The sequence below is a fragment of the Scleropages formosus genome, chromosome 25 (genome assembly GCF_900964775.1).
Source record: "Scleropages formosus chromosome 25, fSclFor1.1, whole genome shotgun sequence".
NCBI lineage: Eukaryota > Metazoa > Chordata > Actinopteri > Osteoglossiformes > Osteoglossidae > Scleropages > Scleropages formosus.
Window position 1 is genome coordinate 15,903,163 of NC_041830.1, and position 19,861 is coordinate 15,923,023.

At 50.1% G+C, this 19,861-nt stretch overlaps 1 protein-coding gene across 3 annotated transcripts in view; it reads right to left on the bottom strand.

Moving 5' to 3' along the window:
* Positions 1 to 19,861, bottom strand: part of LOC108921745 (neuroligin-1-like) — a 190,186-nt gene that overhangs the window by 108,522 nt on the left and 61,803 nt on the right. For 2 of the 3 annotated variants that reach the window (XM_029249371.1, XM_029249370.1), the window contains exon 3: positions 4,328 to 5,081. In XM_029249371.1, the coding sequence (XP_029105204.1) occupies positions 4,328 to 4,772 (445 nt within the window). In that variant the 5' untranslated portion in view covers positions 4,773 to 5,081. Of the gene's footprint in view, positions 1 to 4,327; positions 5,082 to 13,479; positions 13,904 to 19,861 lie in introns of those variants that run through there. The other variant, XM_018731408.2, reaches the window with a different exon arrangement.

Consider the following 19,861-nt stretch of genomic DNA (forward strand, 5'->3'; position numbering starts at 1 on the left):
AATCTACCGGAAGAATCTCGGCGGCGTTCTGAAAGAGCTTTCTATGTGATTGGATCGCGAGAAAAGAAGACCTGCGCTCCACTCTATTATCGCTGCAAGATGGCTTTTCTGGCCACACAAGAGGCTTCCTCAATAATCCAGGCCGTTCCCGGCAATATAAATATTAATGACAGTCATAAGAGGCTACTTTACGGCAAAAGGAGGGTGTTTTCAATTCAGAGTTAGAGGACGGGTCTTGCCGGACTCTGAGAAGTGATTCCCGAGTTTATGTCGAAGGCGTGAAACAAACACGCGAGATGTGATGGATGGACCTCGAAGGAACCTCTCCAGGCGGAGCCCTGGAAGCGAATTCCGTTTAAAGCGCCTTCAAGCAAACGTACAAAAAGTAGAATAATTGCTCATTGATCCAAATGTTTACCCATCAATATGTAAGGATGACTAAAAGCTATGACTCGGCACACTTAATATCGGCACGGTGCTTCTCAAAATGCCACTTCCGTTGCAGGAAGCTGCGAGCGCGAAAGGCGCCGCGTGCCGTGAATTTCTATACCGTCTCCTTTCTCGTCCGTTTGCATTGACTCGACATCCCGATGGAACAGCCGGTAGCGCAGTGGTTACGGTCATTCCATTTGTAGTCATGGGTTTTGGCTTCGAATCCCACCTCCCGCTATAGTACCACTGGATCTTGGTACTCACCCTGAACTGACGCAGTAAAAATTACCCTGATGCATAAATGGGTAAATCAGTGCAAATAGATTAACCCCACGAGTTACTTTGGAGGGAAGCATCGGCTCAATACGCAAATTCAGATTGCCACGCAGGGCTTCGTGCGCTCATCTCCGAGGCAAATGGATCGGGTCCACGCAGCCGTACATAAAGGTCTCCGAATATCCGTCTCCTAGGATACCATACAATCGCACCCGCAGCAAAATGGATGCCTCGCTCCCTCCTTCCCTCCCTCTCTCCCTCCCTTCCAAACCAGAACTGCCACTTCCTCCTCCTGCTGTTCACCCCTGCCAAGACAGGCTGCAGCTTCATCCGTGTCTTCCGGACCGTCTCCCAGAGGAGGAGCAGCAAAACAGAAGCGTGGCGGAGCTGTGAAACGCGTTCCATCCACCTGCACCACGCATACTTTAGAGGCGCACGTGTCCCGAGCCAGGACAGCCATCAAAAGACCAGGCCGAGGCCTTCGGATCTTAACATAACCGACCCATCATGCCCGGGGCCTCCTGCAGAACCTGTCATCCCCCCGCAAACGGGCTTCACTGACACATTTAACGAAAGCAAACTAATCTGAAATAAAAACCTGAGTGTTGCCAAGGAGGGGGGCGTGGTGGCGCGGTAGGTTGGACCGGGTCCTGCTCTCTAGTGGGTCTGGGGTTCGAGTTCCGCTTGGGGTGCCTTGCGATGGACTAGCGTCCCGTCCTGGGTGTGTCCCCTCCCCCTCCAGCCTTACGCCCTGAGTTGCCAGGTTAGGCTCTGGTTCCCGACCCTGTACGGGACAAGCGGTTCAGAAACCGTGTGTGTGTGTTGCCGAGGAAAAGAAAGGTGGTCACTAAATTACAGCGAGAGGTGCCACTTTGCCCTTTCGCTCCGGCCCATGGCAGAGCTGCTCGCTAATTCAGAGCGCTGTAATTATGTTTATGTTATGTCGCTCTTTAGGAATCACAATGTATGAAATCGCTGTGGGTCTGCAGAAAGACCGCCAAGGGCGGAGAAGCGTCAGCCTTGTTGAACGTGACCGGTGTGGGCGACCGACTCGCAACATCGAACGGCGTTACAATTGTCAGAAACAACGCCACGCTGCGGCCTTAATACCATCTTTGCTGGAATGGCAAACAAAACCAGGCTAGAGCGGGATAACTTTTATAGCTTATCGCCGTGCGGCGAATATTTCCCAAAATCCCAGAGTAACTATGGACTTGACATTGCGGGGCGGAAAACAAACAGCGGTTATTATTGCATCCGGAATAATCCAAAGGCTTGTGTGAGCATATGAAACCAAACAAACAAATGTGTGCACACATGTAAGTGCGTTTATGTATAACAAAGAGTCTATATTAAAAGGGCCCTCGGCAGAGTAAATTTGCAGTGGAAGGAACTTGGTTTGTATATAAATGAGGGACGAACGCAAACTGGAAGTGCGATGCTCAAGTTTTTCCTGTCCTCTCTTCAATGGAGTTCTTTTACTACGTTTTACTAATTTTGCATAACCACACTGTAGTCAGTGTGCAAGAGCTGATAGAAACAGGCGAAACAAGTAGAAGGTGTGTTCCAGCATTCGAGTCTAAACATGTTTCCCCAAGTTTACACTGCTACACCACTAATGCATAAGCAGCAATGAAGACACAACACAGCACGTGTGCAAGTATGTGTGTAAATGTCAAAGCGCTGCACGGTGAACTGTGTCAAAGGCCCGTTCTGCATTAAGGAGAAAAGAATCTTAATATAGGCATAAATGCACCGGCAGGCAAACAATGCGGTGTGTTTTCAGCCTTTCGCACCGTACACACACATATTGTCAAAGAGAGATAAAAGGGCAGACGCTGAAAATCCAGCTTGCAGCATTCAAAAGCTTCAAAACAAATATTTGGCTCGTGTTTATGTAATCGTGCTCACAACGCTTCTTCACACTGAAAGAGGCGTCGTGGGGAAGAGGAGGATGCACGGGCACGAGACGTTCGCCTTTGGGTCGGAGGCTACGGGTTGGCGGGTGACCCCCGCCTTCTCCCACCGGGCACGGTGATGCGATGCTGGCGGCACGATTCGGGAGAGACGGGGACTCTAGGGGAGGTGCTTCCTTCGGGATGGTTGAGGAAGGACTGCCGGCCCTCGGCTCTACCCGATCCCCTCTTCCGGAGATGCACACGACTCCCTACCCTGGCGCAGTCCCCGATTTCCCATTAGGCCCTGCAGCACGGTGCCCAGGGCCTGCGAGGGAGAGGAAAAAACTGTAAAAAGCTGTAAAAAGATGGAGAAAACTTTTTAAAAAAAAAAAGATACAAAACTTTAACCCAACCAAAACTTCAAAATCACATTTCAAGAACATAATTCCAGAATTTCTAAGCAGTTCCCAAGAAAGTTTCTGCCTTCGGCCTCTCTGTTAGTCACGTGCTTTAGCATTAGAACAGTTTGTTTCAATGGCGTCACGTCGATCGATGTCAGTCGGTTGGGATTTACCCCTTTTTCGAAAGAGCTCAGGGCCAACAGACACCAAAATCCTGTCCCTCCCCGGGGGCCGTTCAAAACAAACCCTAACCTTCATTATCGCAGAGATTCACTCAATTGGCTACAAGGCGCTAGAATTTTACCGCGTGCTATAAACCAGCAACCTGCTGCTCCATGTAAAGGCTGGAGTCTCCAAAAAAGACCAAGACCCGGTGACAGGGGATTTACACTTAATTCATTTTGCTGATTCTTTTCTCCAGAGTCAAGTACACTGATTTACTTGTTTATACAGCTGGGTTACTTTTACTCTGTCAACTTAGGCTAAGTACTTAGATCAGTGGTACTTCAGCAGGAGGTAGAATTTGAACCTGGGACCTACAAGTCCAGCGACAGCAGCTCTCAGCACTAAGGTGTCGGAGACACTCTTTCCTTTACTCAGCTGTGGCAAGACATGTAAAATTCACCATGTTCCAAATTCAGCAGCAGTCCTCCCAAAGGTGACATCAAGAACACAAGAACAGCCATAACCTGTGTGTGCTCCCAAAGCTTCAGGTGAGAAGCGTGCACACACAGACACACACACACACACACACACACACACACACACACACACACACAGAGTCCTTGCATATTTTATTGGCCAGCGGATACATACCTCCTTTCCTACATATTTTCTTTCCCGGTTTCCTGGCACATTCCTTGGATATTCTTTTTACTGCAAAATGAATAGAAGACTAAAAAATAACATGGAGCTCCATTACAGACAGCTGGAGCATGCAACAACATCGTGTGACGTTCTGTTCTCTGTCTCTGCATCTTACTGGATCATCGTCCGTCATCATCATAATCGCTTAACTCAAGGTGTTGGTTCTAAGCCCAAACGGTTGTGTGCCCACACACGTATGGAGAGATGATGCGCTGCTGGCGGGAAGTAGCGACAGGGACTCGTCACGTTGGATGGGCGTGCTGCGGTGAGCTCAACGATGGCGGGGAAGTGGAAACGCACGCACGCACGCGCACACATTCGCGCACACACTCACGCAAACTGAGAAAGCAGCCGCATGCACGGAGAACATGCACGGATCATGCTCCGTAAAGGTCCTGTCGGCACGGCAACCCGGAGAAACTCCGTTCCCCGTTCCCCGCGCCGTTCACTCACCATCTTCCGTGGGGACATATATGTTTAGGAAAAGGCAGTCCTCACTCTGGTCCTGAACGTACGAGGACACGACGTCCAGGCTGTTGGTGAACCACACGGGCAGCATGACGTCCGGCAGCCTGCCCTCCTCCACGCTCTGCGGACACACGGGGGCGAAGTGGGTGGCGTTGTGCACGCCTGACCAGGCCACCGGCGGCTCGGGGGGCTGGAAGCGGCGGGAGCCCGTGGGCGGGGCGGCGTAGGGCACCCCCAGGAACTGCAGCACGGGGCCCAGGATCTCGTTGGGGAGCTCCTTCTTGAAGCCGCGCACCTTCCCATAGACGGTCGTCACCACGGGGTCGCCTTCGTCCACCTTGTGCTGGGGGGTCATCGCCGCTGCGTGCAGGACCAGCCCCAGGGCCCACAGCGGCAGGGCGGCAAGGCCCGGACGCCGGCGCCACAGCATCCTCCCTCCGCCCCGGAACGCCAGGAGAGGGGCCCTTCGGCCGCAAGTGCCGCCGAGCACCGCCTGATATTTATATCCACGGGCCAGGCGGGCCGATCAGAGCCGAGCAGCTGTCCGAACTCTCAAAGCCGAGTCGCATGGCAAGTGTTTCCCATCGATCTGCCGCTTACGGGGGCGTCATCCTCACTCGCCACCATCCATCAGTCGCATCCTATTGACACTCCCTCCCCGGCGAAGCGAAGAGGTAGCCCATTTGCTGCAGGATTCCCGGCTGATAAATCAAATCCAGTCTAGCCGCCGAGCCGCAACCTGCGGGAAACAATAAAGGAACCGATTAAAAAATATATACACACACTCACACGTACACACATGCCAGCAGAGTGGAGTTCATGAGGTGTAAAGAACAGAGGGGTGGGTGTGAAACACAGCCCGCTCCTGTTCCTGTTCATGGTGCTGTTGGAGACGCACTATCCCATGTAAAAGCACCATGTGAGGGGTACTGAGCTTCATGCTCTCCTACACACCCTTGGAGGCCCCCGCCATTTAGAAACTGAAGAATTGGAAGAAAATTAAAATGTACCCCTAACACTGCAAAGACAGGAACATCTGCAGACAGACCACCTTCCTGAAATAATAATGCGCCGTTTCAGGTTCTCGTAATGGTACCAGGCGGCCTGCAGTGCTGCTTTTGCTTCTGCCCGCTATTCCTGTTATTAGTGCTTTGTCTGCCGCGCATCTATAAGGACACTACTTTCGCGTCCATTAGAGAAAGCAGATCTCGATGGAGGAGGAAAAGAGGTCTGTGGACTGACTGTCTTCCTGTCGATGTTCACACAGCCAAACGGAAATCCGGTATCACAGAATGACTTAGCTGTATTGCCCCATAACCATAACCAGGTGCTTCTCTTCGATAAATTCTCCGGTACGTCTGCTTATGCGGGATCCCGATGGACATTCCAACAGCTGACATTCTTCCGCGTGCAAAGAAAGGCACAACGTAGAACGTGGGATGCTGCAGCATCACGTGTATAAGTACAATTTCTGAGCCCTCTCCCAGAGGCCCGGTGAACCACTACGCGCTAATAATACATCTTCCCAACGTTCAATAGCGGGAGAACGCACAGGTGTGACACGAGATTTCACAGCACGTCAATGGGAGGCAAAACTAATATTCTAAATGCGCTCTGAAGCTCTTCTTCCCGGGGAATGGCTAAAAATAGCTGAGGGACAATCGGGGATCCAATTCGAGCTGTGGGCACGTCGCCTTTCACGCTGCGTACGGGCTTCGGAGATGCCCACCCGCCCTACACGTTTCCTACTGGGGTATTACTGCAGAGCGCGCCATGTACTGTTACCTTTGTGCGGGTGTCGCTCAAGCGATTGTCGACCGCTGGCAAAGGACAGGTGGCGCGAGTCTAAATCGAGCAACCGATGCGCTCTATCCCGGACCCTCGGGCGACCCCGTTGCTGCCCAGGCCTCCGTGACCGGAGTCGCACGCCACTCCTCATACATTGTTCATTGCATCACTAAGCGAGGTGCAAAGGAATGTCAGAACACCCTTGCGGTCGCACACGAAGCGTTCGATATCACCCCGGCGCTGGCTGCCAACATCTCCTACGTGTACCCGACATGAGAGTCGCCCCGGAGCCAACATTTTCACCGCTCCGTCAACAGTTCAACGGCCAGGACTAGAGAACACCAACCCCGATCCGGAATAACGGCGCGAAAAAACAGGAGTGCGCAGAATTGCTCAGTGCGCTCCACCGATTATGCACAATGGAGTTACGGCGGGGAAGGAGAAAAAAAAAAACCCGAAAATCCCACTGCAAATTCATCGCATCCGTTGCCAAGGCCACAAGTGAACAAACACGCAGTTCGGTCTCCAAATATTTAGCTCTGAAATTGGCTGCTTGATGACCTGGCTGCGATGGGCCGACATGAGGTGATTTTAATGGGAAGAGGATATAAAGGGCTTGGCCATCGCCGAGCACAGGCCCGGCATTGCGCGGGACAAATTAAATTAAGCGGGGAGAACCTGCACGCCAACATGGCCTCCGGCCAGAATGATCCCCAAATTCTGCAGCGATTCCTGCTCTCCGAGGCAGCCATGTTGGGAAGGGCCTCGATATAAAAATAAAGCGAATTGAAGTGAACGCGCAAGATGGCCGGAGGCGATCGGACAGGTCCGGCACGCTCCTCTCAGCGCTGGGGGAGTAAACAACATAAATCAAGGTCCAGAAGCCCTCAGCGGGTGGGGCTGGGTGTCACTTGGCCAAAGGCGAGAGAGAAAACGTGGTGTCTAAAACGTACCCCCCCCCCCAACCTCCCAGGACCGCTGCGATCGCGATCGCGTTCGACCTCACGCGGTCACGGTCGGACCGGGCTCGGCATCTCGGCTGGGAAAAAGGCTTCGGCTGGAGTATCCGAGAGCTCCGTCTCCGGCTTCTTTATAAACTTCTAAAAAATATATTTCGACTTGTGTATAGCTGAACTCCCGAAGTATGTAAAGAACCATTTTCACACCCGGCTGGCTAATTCATTTGCCATTACTCACAATCCTCCCATACCACTTTAAGCTTAAAAGATCAAGCGTTACATCCTGTCAGCAAACAGTCTATTTGCTACAGTACTGGTCTGTGGAAAGTATTAATCTTACATTAGGTGAATTATGGCACTCTGAATTTACTCCGCGGAAGGAGTTACGAGAGGCTGCTGCCCAGATTAAAGGCTTCCCGATGCTGGGTACCAAATTTATTTTATACATATATATAATATATATATATTAAAAAAAATCTTTGTTGAAATTTAGGTCTCCTATCAGTTCATCACGTTTAACACAAACAGCACGTAATAAGCCATTTTGCTTAAAAAACTGGTTGGGCTTCAATTTTCAATGGCTTTGATCAGCTCTTCTTTTTTTCCCCAACAACCCATCAAACCTCGTTTTTAATGCAGATTTTCCACGTTTGTTTTCCGCGTCGACATAAAAAGTACGTGCAAGACGGCTCTTTGCTTCGGCGCGTTTTAGGATTCGAGCGGCTCCTACATGCTGCCGACACACGTGCGCACCAGGGTGCAGGCTGCCATCTGCTCTGTGTCCCGGTACTTGAGCACCGTGGTTCAGGAACTCCACCTGTGTACTAAAGGATGTTGGTTCAAGTCCCAGACTAAGCCTTGTATTTCCCTGAGGCTCTTAAGGCACTTATTCTCACTTTCCCATTTCATCCCCAACAACTGAACAGCTCATAATCAAAACCCACTGAGGAGAACGGACGTGTCATTATTATGATTATTACCATTATTTTTGCTAAGGCTGTCAACAGCGAGGTACACAAAAATGCAAATGAGAAATAGATGGCCAACGTGGGACACCCACGGCGCATCGCTCCGATGCTGTATAGTTTACTTAAAAGCATGCTTTGGCTGACCTTAACGAGCTCGGTCCCCCTCCAGCAAGACCCAAGGTAAATTTACGGCACGGGTCTTCAGACTATTTCGGACAATATGCTTAGCTGGCACTGCGGCTCCAGATGGGCCGAGCCGAGGCCCCGGAGATGGCCGCGCTTGCAGTCAAACTGGTAAGCGTCACAGTAAATTTGAAAGGACTCCCCCCGATGCAGCAATCACATTTAAAAGTAACAACTCATATGTTTTATAAAATGTGTGCACCAAAGGAAAAACCCCAGCAAAACATTCTGCTCTCCATATCCCATATACCGTAACAGGGCTTGATGCTGATGTTTTTGCACAAAGCGTAAAGGTTACAGCGTCCAGGACAAAGGTTTCTTGGTATTAACATAGCCGCATAATTTGCTTTGCACAAAGGCACCGGCTAAACAAATAATATTAAAAAATAAACAATTATAATAGTTGTGTCTGGGTACTTTTACCTGCCTGTTTTATTTTTTATTGATCCCACTACTGACACCAACAATTGCTGGGTGTCGAGAATTGCTATACTTTGCTGAATTTTAGCATTGTAGGCTCCCCCAAAACAAATAACGCGCTGCACAGCTGTAGCAGGTCAACAGAACTAGAAGGTTACCTAAAGTGGCACAGAACAGGGGACCTACGCTAGACATAACTGGTACTTGAATCCCGTTGTTTTCGAAACAACATCCTGTTGGACGTGTCTTTGGATAAATTTTCCTGGTATTAAGCACATGAGAAATCCCAGTGCCATCTAATGTGCTAAACCTGTGTTACTGTTTGTTGGCCAGGCTGCCTTTAAGCCATTTTAGCAAGACGTTAGTCCTTTTCCTAGCCCACGACACGCACGCACACAGGCTGAGGCCACCTGTCCCAAACGGGGTCGCGGAGAACCGGAGCCTAACCCGGCAACACAGGGCGTAAGACCGGAGGGGGAGGGGACACACCCAGGATGGGACGCCAGTCTGTCGCAAAGCTCCCCAAGCGGGACTCGAACCCCAGACCCACCGAAGAGCAGGACCCGTCCAAACACGCTGCACCGGCGCGCCCCCTCCAGCCCACACCCTCCAATGAATTTCCATCCTGAAAGTGCCGCAGCCCAACTTTAATCTGTCATGGCAACTCCGTTGTGTGCATTATTTCAAGTCATTACCCTCATTCAAGCCACTTAGCCAGTTTGCGGCTGTCTCCTGTATAAATACTTTGTAGGATTTCTACCGTGTGGCATAAAATGTTCACTTGGCTTGTACAGGATATCCTCCCCTCGGCCAATAACAGCCGACTTGACCTGCACAGGAAGTCTTCCACCCTTCTTCCAAGAGCACTTCCTGTTTGCTCAAACATTAGGCTGTTGCATTCCGCTCAAAGCTGAATCACAGGAATGACATTCAAATGCTGTCCTGAACAGCACCTTCCATTTAGCAGTCTGTTTTCAAACCGTGCCCTTTGGGTGCATGCTGTCTCCAATTTATTTCCCTTTGTGGCAACAGCATGAAGCGTCCGGGTCTTGATCAGATAACGTGCAGCGAAAGCTGGTATCACGCAGTGCATTTGAATCTCCTTCGGTGTGGATCGCAATAGCACACCTCTCCCGCCAACGGATGCCTGCGATCCACGGCAGGCTGCCGGTCGCTCCATGGTGAGCTCCATTAAAGCCATTACTCATTAGTCGACACGGGCTGTGGAAACGGCCAGATGTTTTCGCCTTTCCCCAGATGAAAAATGCGGCCCAGGAAGGCGGCAAATTGGACTCCGGGACACCGTGTCGCTCCAGGAGAGTAATCACAGGTAGCACCGCTCGACGGACGGCCATGCCGCAAAGCCAACGGGGTGATGAAAGTCCAGGGGAGAAGCGAGAACTCGGCAGCAGATACGGCCCGGCGAGGACTCGTGCTTCTCATAGCCCGCACGCCCGATCGATCGTGCATCGAAGGGCAGCAAGTCGGAAGGCACCAACCGCCATGGTTCACAAAGGAGGAGCGATGGAATTGATTGGTTTTCCGCTCCGAATGAAACAAGAGTCCATTAAAGCGGTTACTACATTTTTCTGGGGACAGTTCTGTGGGAAGGAACTAGGAGGACACGCACCAGGGAGGAGGAAGGCAAGGATCTGATCTTGGGTCAGCTCCCCTGGGAGACTCTCATGTCCTTCTTTTTATATTGGTTATTAAAAATCTGCTCCTCCAGGAGACAAGTACGCTCTGAGGTCAAACACTCTCGTGGCACGGAGCCAGCGACGGGTTGCGGGCACAAGGTTACCACAACGGTATCACCATGTTACCGTGAAGGTATTCCCTCGCGTCAACTCCAGTCCCCAAAACAAAGAGCTCCACTCCGTGGGTGGCGAGTCACAGCTGACAGTCCCTCAGATGAGGCTCAACTCCGGCACGTCCACATCACCACATTTATACCTGCTTAAATATGGGCCACCTCATTAGGGCGTTATCGTCCTTTTACAAACACCAGGAAAGCTGTCCCAACAGCACATACAGCACATTATCAGATACCATCAGTTGTCTCCCATAATATAAGTATCCTTTAAACATTCATAAGTGCACTCATTACTACCGTCGAATACAGAGAACACAGAACTACCGCATTTGTACATTTCCAATTAAGGACAAATTCCCTAGTTAAAAATAAACATACCGTAAATGAAGGACAAAGACAAGAAGCCGGCATTAAGCAGGTAACGACAACGGTACAAAAAACAGAATAAAACCTCAGTAGTGCAATCTGACACCCATATGGGATCTTGCACTAACTTTTGCACGCCTCTGCAAAGGTCACGTCGAGCAACCTGCAGGATGTTTGCCTTCCATGAAAATCAATGTACAAACCACAACAGAAAAAGGTATAACACGCTGCAAGGAAAAGGGTATTAGTGCACCCGCAGGGAAGGGTGTGGAGCATTAATGCGGGCGTCACACACTGCTGGAGACCTAGACTCTGGCATCATGACGGGTCACACTGGTGAAAAGGTGGCCAAGAAGTCACTGGTGCGGTCTCGTGAGAAACGGGGGAGGAAACCACCTACAACTATGGGAAACAGAGTAAAAAGCACACGCCTACTGCTCCGGGTCTAAGGTTCCAGCGCTCTTCAGTGCGAGCTGTACACAGACAGGGCACGACAACCAAAGAGGAAGCGTTTGCGGTACTCGTTTGTATATTGAGGGAGTTCACCTTTCGCAGGAGTCTTGCGGAGGCTGCTGTTCACTCTCAAGGAATGGAGCGTCACGCCGGAAAATGTCACGCACTGTGTGACTCACGCAGGTTGGGTGGGAGGGAACCAGACTCTCATAATTGCAGCAGCTCTATTACCGAGCGCATGAGTGCAAAAGACAGGTACTGTACTGCTTTCCAGTTCATTGACTGCACACCGCAGTGTGTGTGAGTGCGTGAGCGAGTGAGCGAGCGTGTGAGTCAGACAGACGGAGAACCCACGGTGAAAATTAAAGTGCTGATTCTATAACGCAAGGGTAAAACTACCGTTAGGACACGACCCCGAAAAGGAAGCCATCTTAAAAATGCAAACTTTTTCAATTCGCCCCCCTTGGATCAACCAATCGTGATGCTGCCAGCTGCACAGAGTGTTCTTAAACAGATCCACTATATACAACACGTCCGTGGAATGCAGAATCAGGGTGGGGGGGAACCGAAGATGCAAGCATCTCAGAGGTTGAGGAAATGGCTCCATTATTTACGACCTTGCAGCTCCCTCCTCTGTACGGATTCGGAAGAGTTCCGATGAGCAGACGCACTCGGGGAAGCTCGGCGTTGCCGGGGTGTCATCGAACACACTTCCACAGCGTGGGCAATATGTGGGAAATGAGGATACGCGTCTCGCGCAGACAGCAGTAATGCAGATGACAGATGCGAGCAGCTGTTTATTGTTAAACCACTGCGATTTGTAGACGAAGCAAAAACCCAAAAGGTATGATGGGAAGGGGTCCGAGCGCATAATCCCAGACGACCCCCCCCCCAAAAGCGAAAGGAACCCAGTCTCCGTCCAAACCACCCAACTTCCGAGAGTCCTGGAGCAACAGCGTTGCACAAAAAGGCCAACAATAATGGAAATGTGAGTCTTTGTTAAACGCTTCATCACGTAAATTATGCAGGTGCTGCTCGAACACAGCTACTGTACCTATTATATCACTGTAATTAACAGCATCATTTAAAAAAAAATCTTCAACAGACACTTGAGAGAGGGAATAGCGCTTGAAACAGTTGAGCACATCCACCGACGGACCCCTTACACTGCAAGTGGGGAAGCTTCCAGCTGCTGCACTGTCTGTGTCTGATGAGAAGAGCAAAAAGGTGTTTTTCACCGGCAGCCCTTGCGCTACAGGCATTAACGCGGGCATCGTCTTTACACTGCGAGCGAGTGGAACGAGAGCAGCGATCATGTGCGGCGCCTCCTTCCACCAGAAGCCCTGGCTGAAAAAAGGGACTCGCCGCCGCATCTTTACAGGCTCAATAATAACGGCGCTTTTGTCACGGCGGCGCCTCCCGCGGACGCTCTGCCGGTCGGTCGGTCGGTCGGTCGGTCGGTAGGCTGTGTGTTCGGGCCCCGGCCCGGGTGGGACATAAAGCACCCCGGGCACAGGGGGCAAAAAAAAAAAAGAAGAGAAAGCGGTACGATCGTCCGAAGCGAAGGGGGATTTAACCCCCCCACCCGCCTCGTCTTCGGAGCCGCCGCCGAGCGCACGACTCTCAAAGCGCCGTTATTCCGTCACGCGGGGCTCTGCGTGCATTTTAATCCCTTTTCTAATGAATTCCCACCTTTTTTTTCTCCCTCTTTCTCGCTGGAATTGTGTCCCGACACTTTTACATTCCACCGAAACGGCTACTGCGCTGCAACCGTACGGGTGAAATTATGGAAAATAATAAAAAAAGAAAAAAAATAAATAAAAAATTACTACTGCGAAAGGAATAATATGCACCGTATAATGTCCATCGGCTCTCTACAAATAAACACCCTGTAACTAGTTGCGTCCCGCGTTTTATTCACATTGACATATGAGATATCGCAGGATTTCTTCAAACGGGCACCAAAGAGAGAGAGAAAGAGAGAGGAAAAAAGTATCCCTTCACTTTTTCTCCTCGTTTCTGTTGCCTCAACTGTTTCCTGACCTGTTCCTCCTTAATAAGAGGCTATACACGTTCACACGGGATGCGCTCGCGCCAACAGCGTCGCAGATCCGTTCGCGACACTTGGGGGGGGGGGGGGGGGGCTAAAACTTTGATCGCGAGGCAGACAGAAAATATCATATTTACCATCAAAGTTGAGGCGCCGCAGCGCGAGCAGCGCGAGCAGCCCGATCGGACGCGAAGCTCATCCCTCCTGCGCTCCGCCGGCCGGCGACGCGCGCGCACTGGGGGTCGCGCGATCAGTCAGACGCTCCACGTTCGCGAAACAGCGCAGCGAAAACGCGGCGATGATCGGAGCGGAGCGGCTTTCGGAGCAGCGCCGCGGCTTTTTCGCAGTTCTTCATAATTTAGATCCCGCAGTCTCGCCGAACAGCAATAATCCCGCAAGTCCCCTCCACCCGATCAATTAATCCAGGATGCTGCTGGAAGGTTGAATGAAGGTGTGAGAAGTGCGACGAAGAAGATCGTCTCCATCGGCTGCTCCGGCAAATCAGTTATATATTTTTTGCTCGCCTCTTCCTCTCATTATTGCCGTTATTATTCTGCTCTCCCCATATCTCCTCCTCCTGCTTCTGTGCGCCACTGGCTCCCCCCAAGCCCCCCTACAGCACTGACTGAAGTGATGAGGAGCGCCGGTGAAGGAAATAAAAAAAAAAAAAAAGAAGAAAAAAGAGAAAGGAGAAAATGGAGCAGAGGCGCCCCTAGCGGTCTGCTGCGGAAGTGCAGCATCTCAGAATACTGTTCATAATTAATGTGACAGTCTGGAAAAAGCACCCAGCTCTCAGCTTCATGGGCTCACACAGCAGCATGAAAGGCTCCTTCCTACTCCTTTGTTTCTCGCTGCGTTTAAATCACTACTCCCAGCTCCGGCACCACAGTGCCGGTGTGGCGCACCGCTGAAATAATACTACGGTACGCTCCTAGGTCTGCCATTAGGCCACGTACCATTCGGCACTGAGCCTGCTCAGAGGAAGCAGTGCATGCAAGAAATAAAAGGCAGCACTCAAGGTGTCATTGAAAGGAGCACGCTGTATCTTAAGTGTCACCTTGTGGTAAAAGTGAGACCAGGCCTAAAACGGGACATCGTACTCAAACAAATTCTCGAGCTGGACCTGACACAACCGTAGTGCAACAACAGCATGGTGACCCCAAAACAGCCGTAGGACTGTTGCGGTTTTACGGTCGCCTCTTGGTCACGTGGAGAATGTAAAAGGCATTTAAGATACACTCAATTACAGGTGTGTAATCTGCATAGCCAAAAAAAAAAAAAGGATCGGCCCCACAGCGCCTAAGGAATCAAAAGCGAGCAATGCTCACGCATGCTTCAGTAATCTGGACTGTTTAGAAAGGAAGCGCTTCTTCAGTCCCCAGCCAGATTACCAACAGCTCTGGAAGCATAAGATGTCAAAAGATTTCAATATTCTCTTAAGAGAACAGAACTATCTTCAAAAAAAACCATCAGATGTATGATTTCTCTCTGTCTGGGAACTCAAGACAAAAAGTGCAAAAGATGGTGACAATATTTCTGAACCAAACGCGACGGGGTGCTAAAAAAAGGTTAGGATTCATCTGATACAACAGCAGCCATCTGGGCGGTGTGATAGTGGCCAATAAAATACTCTGCTTGCAAACGCCAAGGCAACACAGCTCATAACATTTCAGTTATATCCCTGCGATACATAACATTGTGGTGTCGTTTTTAATCTAATGTCGGGGGTGGGGCTGGCATTGCAGGGACTGCAAAGTAACAGTCGTCTTGGATCTTATTGGAAAAAGCTGGGGAGACCGCGACCACGTCTCGACCGTGAGTATCGGGTTCAGCGGGACACGCTGCGAGGGCGGTCCAGGAGCGCGGAACCGATCTGTCCTTCAGGCTCGACTGACCTGTTTGCATATTTACTTCTTATCTGTCATGTTATCACAGCTACAGTGAATGATCTGATCAGTCCACATAAGTTGGGCACATAAATACAATCAACCTTACCCGTTGTTGTCCATGTTTCCAGTTGCCATGGTTACCCAAATTCAAAAAGTCAGAAATATCGTAACTAGCTTGTTTTTCCGTACGTACGGTTGTTCGGTCAACGGGGGGCGAAGGCTAAAGTCTCATCTTAAAAAGAACTATCCAACTGTTATCAGGGACTGCTTCTCCAACAGGGTTGCGGTGGTCCAGAGTCTATCCCAGAAACAGAGTGCGAGTCAGGGGCGGGACATCACTCCGTCAGAGAGCAGTCACACACACGCGCACTAAAGACAATTTAGAGTCTTCATTTCACCTCAAAGATGTGTCTCTGGACTGTGGGAGGAAACCAGAGCACCTAAAGCAGAACATGCAAACTCTTGCACCCTGTGCTGCGCTACATCAAAATGTACGATTTGAAACTTTCTCCAATGTACCATCGGTGAAGCGTCTAAAAATATACACAGCCTTAAGAATCTGGACTTCCTGCCTCCTTAATAAAAGACCCCTGTCTTTGAAAGAATTTTGCCTGTTCGCTTGGCTCTGCAAATAAAGCTCTCCGCTGCTGCATTATCCAGCTCTTCAAATTTGTGCTGTCAATAACATCACGCTGGAGCGGCGACCTACGCTTTGATTCGCTCCACAAGCTCAAGGCAGAAGATGCTTTTGTGTGCAGCGGAAGCAGTGACTGAAGTTCGCATCCAACTTTTGTGCTCCACGCATTTCTCACAGCTTTCAAGAGGAGGAAACTATTGTCAGTACTGCCTCCTCTCCCTTTCGCTCCTTTGGTTACCCCTGCTTATGCGCTTCACATCGCTCACGTGGTGTTCCCGCCCTTCTCTGCAGGACCACGGCCAGCGGCGTCGCCCATCCTGGAGCCCAAGCGCCATTTCCCCCAAATGATGGCGCTGCAAACACAGCCTGTTCCAGGAGTGTGAACCTCAGATGGACTTTTTGGGCGTTTGGGCCCATCGTTTGACACACATGTGGCCGGATGTTTAAGGAAATGCGCAACATCTGAGGTTGGTGGTGCCCGAGGCCAGTGCCCCCCCCCCGGGGGTCCAGGCTGAGGGCTAACACTGAGCCTATGGGACGTGTCATAGCAGTGGAAATCCTGCCGCTGCTGAAGCGATACAACCCCCACATGGCCAGCTGTCCTCCACCACCCCCAGCTGAGCACTGCTAAACGGGGCACCAGTCTCCCTCACTAGCAGGAAATGCAGTCCTGGGTTCCATTAACGCAAGTCTTCTGGCATCAGACAAACGCAGAATGTGAGTAAGTCGAAACGGCGGTGACGCACAAGGTGCTCTTGTTTCAACAAGCAAGGTGTCACCGCTCTTGTTCCGCACAGCTGCAAGTCCACCTGGAAAGGGACAGCGACCCAAATGTCCCAAGCGGCGCTCCATCACGAGTGGCGGCAAACAAGAAGAGGGAAGAAAAACACGGCCCTTTGGTACAAGCAACCTGGATTGTTGGGTTTTTTTGTACACTTTTTCACCTGCCTTTTGGTCGGCAGCACTTTGCCTCAATAAATGACCCTCAAAGATTGAACAGGGAGCAACCGATGGCACAATTGAAATTTGTGGGAGGAAACGATAGCATGAACGACGGGAGCATCTCACCGTAACCGTATATTACAGAAGGAATGTGAGCAGGTAGCCTATTAAAATTCATGAAAACGGTGGAAATTTAGGTCCAGAGCAATAAGAGTTTATGAGACCGTGCAGCAAAATGAACTTTGTGCCAAAGGGAAAAAACCCACATGATGGGAGGAAACAGACTCAAACCAGAAACCATCAGCGGGAAACATGTACATCACCCTCCGCACTATAAATCACAGCAATCAGCAGTGCCTTATAATATACATACATTTGCGTGTATTCATTTACATTAACGTTTACGTTTCTATTTATTCATTTGCTACCAGTTTGCCTAAAACATGTCCTTGGACTGTGAGAGGAAACCCACACACGTGCAGAGAACGAATGAACTGCACGCAGACCGAGTCGGATTCGAACCCACGTCCGTATCTGCAGCCCAGGAACATGAGGTAAGCCTACAGAAAATGAAGCAAGGATACAGAGCAGACCTTTTCAAAAGGAACCAAGTGAGGGGTGCTGTAAGATGTAAGTTCAAATACCCTTCAGCAACATCACAGAATTTTGCAGGCTGGTCCCTGGAAAAATGAAGGCTCCTTTGCTCCGGAATCATCTGTGTTTGGCGTTTTTACAAAGCAATTCTGACTCGTTTTAAGGAATGAGCCACCAGAATTTGAAGGGACATCGGAGGGAGCGTGGGGTACGCTGCTCGTGCCGAGGACCATCGCTCGATACCATTATTTCACATCTACATCATATCTATTAATTTATCTGGCTTCACTTTTTCTCCAGAGGGACTTAGAGTGTTAGGCTGCTTACAGTGATTTACACATTTATACAGCTGCGTAATGTTTATCAACTTAAGTGGCTCATCAAGGGCACCAGAGCAGAAGGTGGGATTTGAACCTGCAACCTCTGAGTGCAAAGGCAGCATCTTTAGACGTAATGCAGGGGTAGAGCAAAGACAACTGGCGTTCATCAGCCCAGGAACGGTACGCGCTCAACACAGCGCATGCGAACATCTGCAATGCTGGAAACCGTGTTTAAACACCGGCCATTACGAGATTAGAGGTGTGGAACAGCTGCAAAAATCTCAGGGGTCGTGGACAATTAGGGAGTGGGGAGTCAGCTCTGGATTTTTCCACTATTTTTAGCTCCAAGCTCGTTTCAATTACACCAGGATTGCGATAAGCTGATACTCCCTGGCACATCGCGGCTCCACGCTAAATCCTGTTTGCGCAGGGGCTGCGGGAGGGTACGAGGGGGTTACCAGGACATTACAGCCCACATTTGGAGTCCCACATGGACACTGAAGAATGGAGCCTGCAGATGAGAAAAACAACTGCCAGCTCAGTGATCTAAATGTATACTCTTCTTTTTTTCTGCTATTTGGGCAATACTGAAAGGCTCAAATACACAACGGGTCAAAAAGTTTGTAGGTGCTCTCAATATGGGTTTGACAATTATTGCAAATTATAAGTCCCAAAAGTTCACACATGCTGCATTTTTAAAAGTGGTTTCACATACGTGGTGTGCAGAACACCATGGTAAAGTGTTCGCGTGTCCAGTTTTTAAGCCTGTCATGTCCGCTTGTACAAGGGATGCGCTTGCAGTAACAGTGTTTCAGGGATAAATGAGGCTGAAAAGCACATGAACCAATTGCTCCGTAGTGCATTTTAAGTAACTGAGTTGTCTATTTCATTTATTTGTTAAGTGCAAAGTTCTTTCCAAGCCACCTTTTGGTTTTTACCGATAACGGCCCTGCCTGTAAACAAATGTAGTTTTATTACATTTTCAGGGCAGCAGGTGGCGTAATGGTGAGAGGTGCACTCAGAAGATCCACATTTGAATCCCAACTCCTGCTGTAGTGCCCTTGAGCCAGGTATTTACCCTGAACCAATGCGGTAAAAATTTACCGTATACTGTATATATGAATAAATAATGGTAAACAGCCAAACGCTGCAAGCGGCTTTGGAGAAAAGCACAAGGCAAATAAATGAATGCAAAATGTATTTATATTCCGTCAGCTGCATTCACCATCTCTATTAAGTGCTGGCGTACGCATATACAACAAACTCATATTAAAAGACAATATAAAGTAACCTTTTGACCGAGAATCAGAGCTAAACGATTAATTCTAGCAGTATGGATAAGTTACTGCTATGTGGCGTTTTTATGAAGGACAATGTGTTATACCTGACTCTTTATATAGGTGTGTATACTTAAGAGAAAGAAAAACCATTGAAATGCAGAAAGGAAAAAGCATCACTGTGAGGTGCAGACCGCCGTTTCCTCTTTATTTGGTACAAGGTCAGAATTGATACGTTCCTTTTTCGCTATTCTGCATGGGCCCTCCACCGCCAGCAGCTGACATTGAAATCACATTTCCTGTACTTGCGGGGCAGAGGTAAACCGGCTCACTCGTCGCACGAGCTTATTTGTATTCCAAAATGCACACGGGCTTGGGTTGTGAAGCTAGGCTTTCTATCGTCTCTGATTTTAAAAAAGGATGTCTTGCTTCGTTTTTGACAATAGAGGACAAACCGCGAGACCGGGGACTCTGGAGAGCGCCTTCCGCAGCCGGCACATCCTTTCTCCGCAACCGCTGACAAAACGAGGCTCCAGCTGTCTCTGAAGATCCTGGGCTGAGTCACGGAACACGATCCATCTGCAGCAGGCGTCTGGGAGACAGAACGGCTTCGGAGCGCGGAAGGCGCAGGCGTATAACCGGATCTGCTTCCCAAGATACGCCTTTCGGGCAAGGAACCCACCGTCCGCACGTCGAAAGCGCAGCGGCACCTTCGGCCTCATGCGCTCCCCTTCGGAACCACGCGTATCACGGGCACAAAGCCGGTTGTGCGCCGACCTTGCCGATTTGCCATTTTATTGGCCAGCTCGACGACAACAGGGAGCAGCGCTCTTCCCTGTCCACGGCTCCCGCGGTCCATT